The 6,992-nt window shown below is 31.4% G+C and overlaps 1 protein-coding gene across 4 annotated transcripts in view; it reads right to left on the bottom strand.

Annotated features, from left to right (window-relative positions):
* Nucleotides 1-781: 781 nt before the first annotated feature.
* LOC131682651 (glycerophosphocholine phosphodiesterase GPCPD1) overlaps nt 782-6,992 on the bottom strand; it is a 105,040-nt gene continuing 98,829 nt past the window's right edge. For 2 of the 4 annotated variants that reach the window (XM_058964306.1, XM_058964307.1), the window contains one exon: nt 782-1,443. In XM_058964306.1, coding sequence (XP_058820289.1) covers nt 1,285-1,443 — 159 coding nt within the window. In that variant the 3' untranslated portion in view covers nt 782-1,284. Of the gene's footprint in view, nt 1,444-4,086; nt 6,681-6,992 lie in introns of all 4 variants that reach the window. The other 2 variants (XR_009304116.1, XR_009304117.1) reach the window with 2 other exon arrangements.

Here is a 6,992-nt window from a genome sequence, read left to right as displayed (position 1 = left end):
CCTTCCGTTAAGTAGGTGGAGCATCAACACTTCCTGTCTACCTTATCCTTTATCCTTCCCCGTGAACGATGGAGATGGGGGCGGCCAGCAATGATGGCTATCATGCTGTTGAGATTTTAATATGGGTCGGATTGATATGAATTCCTACTTACCATTTCCTAAGTAACTCTTATTATATAATCAGCAGTCAAACATGATGAAGTCAGTGTGCCATCCGCAAAAATCATCGTCACAACGCAACGCAACGCAATAAAACAGTGATTCTCAACGTGGGGTCCGCGGACCCCCAGGGGGCCGTGAAGAAAAATATATTTTCCGCTGGGGGTCCGCGAAGAAAAGTATATTTTCCGAGGGCAGATTGAAATTTCAAGTCTTGTTTCCTAACAAACTGAAATCAACATATTGAAAGCATAAAAAATCTATGTTTATCCATGGGGGTCCGCAGCAACCCAGAGTGATTTCTAAGGGGTCCGTGGTACGAAAAAGGTTGAGAATCGCTGTTATAAAACGAAAGTAAGACATGTAAGATAAATAAGTTATATAGCTTATTTTATTTCAAAGTATTATGTTCAATTAGTTTGGTTTAATGTACTTATGTTTGGACGTATATCGAGATAGAGAACATCAACAATTGGGGATTTTTCACAGCCAATCTGAAGATACTTACGAAATTATTAAGATAGAGAAGAATATCGAAATAGAGAAAGTAAATTGTGAATAACTCGGGTGTGTTAGGAGATTGTTGCAGTGATATGATATTATAAGTCATTAGAACTGAAGATTGTTTTAATAATATGAATAGTTTATTGATTTTTTAGAAAAAAATAGCTAACAAAATAATCTCTTATTAATAAGCCTTCTTTCTAGTACTAATGCTAAGAATGCATCTATTGCAAAATATAGCAACAATTCGGATCTTTTCTGCGGAAATAACATCCTTCGATTCTAATTTGGAGTCTAATGCTTTATTTGGTGTAAAGGCATCTGATTGATGTAATATTTAGGTATTACCTTATCATACAAACATAATTGGAAAGATACATTATGTGCTCCGTTACCCGAATGATTGTAATAATGTACTTTGAAACAGAGTTTAAGATTTTATATTAACAACAAACTTCTTATTCTTTATTGCCCAGTAGTATTGGCCTAACCAAACACCAATTCTGATAAATTCTAAAATTGAACTACTGAATATTATTGTTAAATTAGCATCGGACTTTTAGAAATTAATTTATCATGCTATTTGATTTAAATTGTCTTCATTTTTCTTTTAATCGTTGTTTAATTCGCTGTAGTCGAGCAATCAGTATCATTTGAAACTGAGGTCGGTTTCGGGTCGATGAACTCATGATGATTATTGTGCTCCAAGCGATTTTCAATTCCAATCTGCTGCAAAATTGCTGCCTGTGAGTCGCGTGCTCCCACTAAAAATACACTTTCCTACAAAAAAGGAAACGTTAATATTGAAGTTCATAAACAATCACTTTAACTAACAAACTATACTCAAAACATTAAATTTTGTATATCATTTTCACCAATAAATAATAATATTAACACAGTCAAACTAACAAAGAATTGAAACAGATAAATTATTTTCGTTTTGGAGTAGCTTGTTTGAACTTTTGGGAATACAATAATGTTTCGATCATACCACGCCTAGTTATATATATATATATATATATATATATATATATATATATATATATATATATATATATATATATATATATATATATATATATATATATATATATATATATATATATATATATATATATATATATATATATATATATATATATATATATATATATATATATATATATATATATATATATATATATATATATATATATATATATATATATATATATATATATATATATATATATATATATATATATATATATATATATATATATATATATATATATATATATATATATATATATATATATATATATATATATATATATTATTTATATATCGCTCACCGAAAAAAATATAATTTTTTTTTGTTATATGAAAACTGCAATTAATAGAAACAAATTGAATTTTTTTAATGCTGGACCAATTTTTTTTATAATTATTTTCTTTCAATAAATCATGTAAAAATTAAATATTAGGAATCATGTTAAAAAGACTGTGTAAAAGTTTGGAAGTGGATATCAAAATACATTGCGAGATATTACAATTATAAATTTAAAACAAGGAAATTTTACGCTAACCGCATTTGTTTCTAACATTTACAGAATACCTATTAGGTATTACCTATATTACACAACAAAACCAAATATTACCAGAAAATTTCGGTGACATCATGCGAAAACGCAAACAATTCGTGTCAATGATTTTTAGCTAAAGAATGCAATAAAGCAAAATTGAAGGGAACTAAAATTTTAGTTGTAAATCTGACGTGGAATGACCTGCATTCTGCAAATGTTAGAAGCAAATTTTTTTTAAGATCACCCGGAAAGCAATATTTTTGATGTATAATTATTATATTATGAAGATAGTGTGAAAATTTCAGAATGGAACTCGAAGTATTTTTCGAGATATTTTAATTATAACAGGCCTATCACTGGGCGTTAGTGTAAAATTTTAACTACTATTAACTACTTTAAACCTACTAGTAATTTTCCTAGGTTTTGATATACTTTTTTATATAAAAATCCAGTTCACAAATTTTCTATTGTGATTAAAGATATGTTCATCTGATAAAACATGTTAAGATATGTCTAAGGATCAACCTTTGATGATATGTGGGCATGTAGGGCCTATTAAATCAGAGTGTAAGTGATCTTCCTACGGAAACATAGCAAAAACACGATTTTTGATTGGAGACACCTCTAAATCAGATCCAAATTAAGCCATTTTTGGCGAAAGTTCTTAAATTCACACCTAGAACAAAAATTTGAGCTGACCGATGTATATTTCAAAACTTTTTCAAAATGTGGAGAGGTCTAATGTACAGTACCAAACAACTATGTTTTTTCACAGCTAGTAATAATCAACCAAACACATTTCTAAAACAGACCTGCATCTTTAGCACTTCAAAAACAGACCTACATCCAAACCGAAAAACTGATCTACATACAAGCCACAGAACCAAACTTACGTCCAAATCTCAAAACATACCCACGTTTCTAGCACGCAATAAAACAACACAAACTTGAGCCCAAAAACAAGAACAAACCTCAAACCATTGACGATAATAAATTAGCCTTCCGCACTTGACAAAAAGCTGACCCAAGTATTTACGAAAACAACAAACATAGTATCGACACACATTATGACAGTCAGCACAGTCTAAGGCATCAAGGTCAGATAGCCAGTACAGCTCAAAATACCGAAGTAAACTACGAGAGAAAATAACCCGATTGCGAGAACATGACGCAAGAGAATAGACAATCCGACTTAGCCCCTCCTCTCTCTATAAACAAATACACACACAGGCGAGACAGCCAAAGATATAACTTTAGACGTAGGAAATAATCATGGCGAGCTTTCTAAGCCACGCCCGCAGAATTAAGTTAGCTATCAGATAGGAGAATTAGCTTTAACATTTACATGTATTAGTTAGTATAAGTAGATTAAGATTAATATCTCGCAAAGTATTTTGATATCCACTCCCAAATTTTTACACAATCTTTTAAACATTCTTAATATTTAAAGAAAATAAGTAAAAAATTGGTCCAGCATTAAAAAATTCAATTTGTTTCAAATAATTGCAGATTTCATAAGGTATATCACAAAAAATTGTGATATTGTTGCGGTAGCTCATTTGAAAATGCAACAGTTTTTATTTAATATTTTTGCATATCGTTTCTGAGTTATCAGTGATTGAAAAATGTTCAATTTTATAAACTTCATATTCAGCCAAAACAAAAAAATACTTGTCAATTATTTCTAGCTAAAGAATGCAACAAAAAATTTCGGAAGTGATTAAAATTTTGGTTGTAAATCTGACGCGGAATGCCCCGTATATGTATATACACATATATGCATACATATATGGATATATAAGCGTGATATATTCGAAACATTGCTGTAGTGAGAAACAAAAGATTCAAATTGTTCTACCCCCTTTTCTGCTCTTTGGCTTACTGCGGAAAAAAACTCGATCGTATACTAGACAATCAATGTGATACATCAACGGGTACATATAAATAAACTTAGCATGATTATTGGCCAGAAGCTCCGGTATCACCCTCCATCTGCAATGACACGATACGTAGAAAAAAATAAAAGAAAAGAATGGAGTCGCACAAAGGGGATTAAAACCTCTTTAGATTCAAATTGTTCAATGATCAAAGTTTCAAAAACGATGGATTCAATGACGATAATTATGCATTATATGACACACATTGAAGAAAAAAACAAGACTGCTTGTGAAATGTCGTATACTTTTTGACAAAACCATGAAAAACTAAGCTATATTAATGGGGTTTTCGATTGATTGACACTGGTGTAGTGGAGTGCACTGAAACTGCACCGTTTTTGCACTTTCTAGCAGAAGTGCAGAAAACTGGGTATGTTCCATTGACACTTCTGCTAGAAAGTGCAAAACCAGTACAATCCACTACACCGGTGTCAATCAATCGAAAATCCCCTAAGTGATTTGCTTCTTGATCAATCTGTTTCGTGGATCTCAAAAATGTTCTATAGCAGTTGGAGTTCTTCTGTCTCGTAGCGCAATGATCATACTTGATGGTTCAGTCATGATCGTATTACGTCACTTGAGAATAGCACAATATAGAATTGAGATTTCTAAACACCATTAAAACAATATTATCCATATGAGATTGATAACATAACATAAAGAATGCAATAAAGCAAAATTGAAGGGAACTAAAATTTTAGTTGTAAATCTGACGTGGAATGACCTGCATTCTGCAAATGTTAGAAGCAAATTTTTTTTAAGATCACCCGGAAAGCAATATTTTTGATGTATAATTATTATATTATGAAGATAGTGTGAAAATTTCAGAATGGAACTCGAAGTATTTTTCGAGATATTTTAATTATAACAGGCCTATCACTGGGCGTTAGTGTAAAATTTTAACTACTATTAACTACTTTAAACCTACTAGTAATTTTCCTAGGTTTTGATATACTTTTTTATATAAAAATCCAGTTCACAAATTTTCTATTGTGATTAAAGATATGTTCATCTGATAAAACATGTTAAGATATGTCTAAGGATCAACCTTTGATGATATGTGGGCATGTAGGGCCTATTAAATCAGAGTGTAAGTGATCTTCCTACGGAAACATAGCAAAAACACGATTTTTGATTGGAGACACCTCTAAATCAGATCCAAATTAAGCCATTTTTGGCGAAAGTTCTTAAATTCACACCTAGAACAAAAATTTGAGCTGACCGATGTATATTTCAAAACTTTTTCAAAATGTGGAGAGGTCTAATGTACAGTACCAAACAACTATGTTTTTTCACAGCTAGTAATAATCAACCAAACACATTTCTAAAACAGACCTGCATCTTTAGCACTTCAAAAACAGACCTACATCCAAACCGAAAAACTGATCTACATACAAGCCACAGAACCAAACTTACGTCCAAATCTCAAAACATACCCACGTTTCTAGCACGCAATAAAACAACACAAACTTGAGCCCAAAAACAAGAACAAACCTCAAACCATTGACGATAATAAATTAGCCTTCCGCACTTGACAAAAAGCTGACCCAAGTATTTACGAAAACAACAAACATAGTATCGACACACATTATGACAGTCAGCACAGTCTAAGGCATCAAGGTCAGATAGCCAGTACAGCTCAAAATACCGAAGTAAACTACGAGAGAAAATAACCCGATTGCGAGAACATGACGCAAGAGAATAGACAATCCGACTTAGCCCCTCCTCTCTCTATAAACAAATACACACACAGGCGAGACAGCCAAAGATATAACTTTAGACGTAGGAAATAATCATGGCGAGCTTTCTAAGCCACGCCCGCAGAATTAAGTTAGCTATCAGATAGGAGAATTAGCTTTAACATTTACATGTATTAGTTAGTATAAGTAGATTAAGATTAATATCTCGCAAAGTATTTTGATATCCACTCCCAAATTTTTACACAATCTTTTAAACATTCTTAATATTTAAAGAAAATAAGTAAAAAATTGGTCCAGCATTAAAAAATTCAATTTGTTTCAAATAATTGCAGATTTCATAAGGTATATCACAAAAAATTGTGATATTGTTGCGGTAGCTCATTTGAAAATGCAACAGTTTTTATTTAATATTTTTGCATATCGTTTCTGAGTTATCAGTGATTGAAAAATGTTCAATTTTATAAACTTCATATTCAGCCAAAACAAAAAAATACTTGTCAATTATTTCTAGCTAAAGAATGCAACAAAAAATTTCGGAAGTGATTAAAATTTTGGTTGTAAATCTGACGCGGAATGCCCCGTATATGTATATACACATATATGCATACATATATGGATATATAAGCGTGATATATTCGAAACATTGCTGTAGTGAGAAACAAAAGATTCAAATTGTTCTACCCCCTTTTCTGCTCTTTGGCTTACTGCGGAAAAAAACTCGATCGTATACTAGACAATCAATGTGATACATCAACGGGTACATATAAATAAACTTAGCATGATTATTGGCCAGAAGCTCCGGTATCACCCTCCATCTGCAATGACACGATACGTAGAAAAAAATAAAAGAAAAGAATGGAGTCGCACAAAGGGGATTAAAACCTCTTTAGATTCAAATTGTTCAATGATCAAAGTTTCAAAAACGATGGATTCAATGACGATAATTATGCATTATATGAAACACATTGAAGAAAAAAACAAGACTGCTTGTGAAATGTCGTATACTTTTTGACAAAACCATGAAAAACTAAGCTATATTAATGGGGTTTTCGATTGATTGACACTGGTGTAGTGGAGTGCACTGAAACTGCACCGTTTTTGCACTTTCTAGCAGAAGTGCAGAAAAC

This window comes from Topomyia yanbarensis, chromosome 2, assembly GCF_030247195.1.
Source record: "Topomyia yanbarensis strain Yona2022 chromosome 2, ASM3024719v1, whole genome shotgun sequence".
NCBI classification, from domain to species: Eukaryota; Metazoa; Arthropoda; class Insecta; order Diptera; family Culicidae; genus Topomyia; species Topomyia yanbarensis.
Note: the sequence above shows the minus strand (reverse complement) of the source record. Positions and strands in the feature narration are given on the sequence as shown.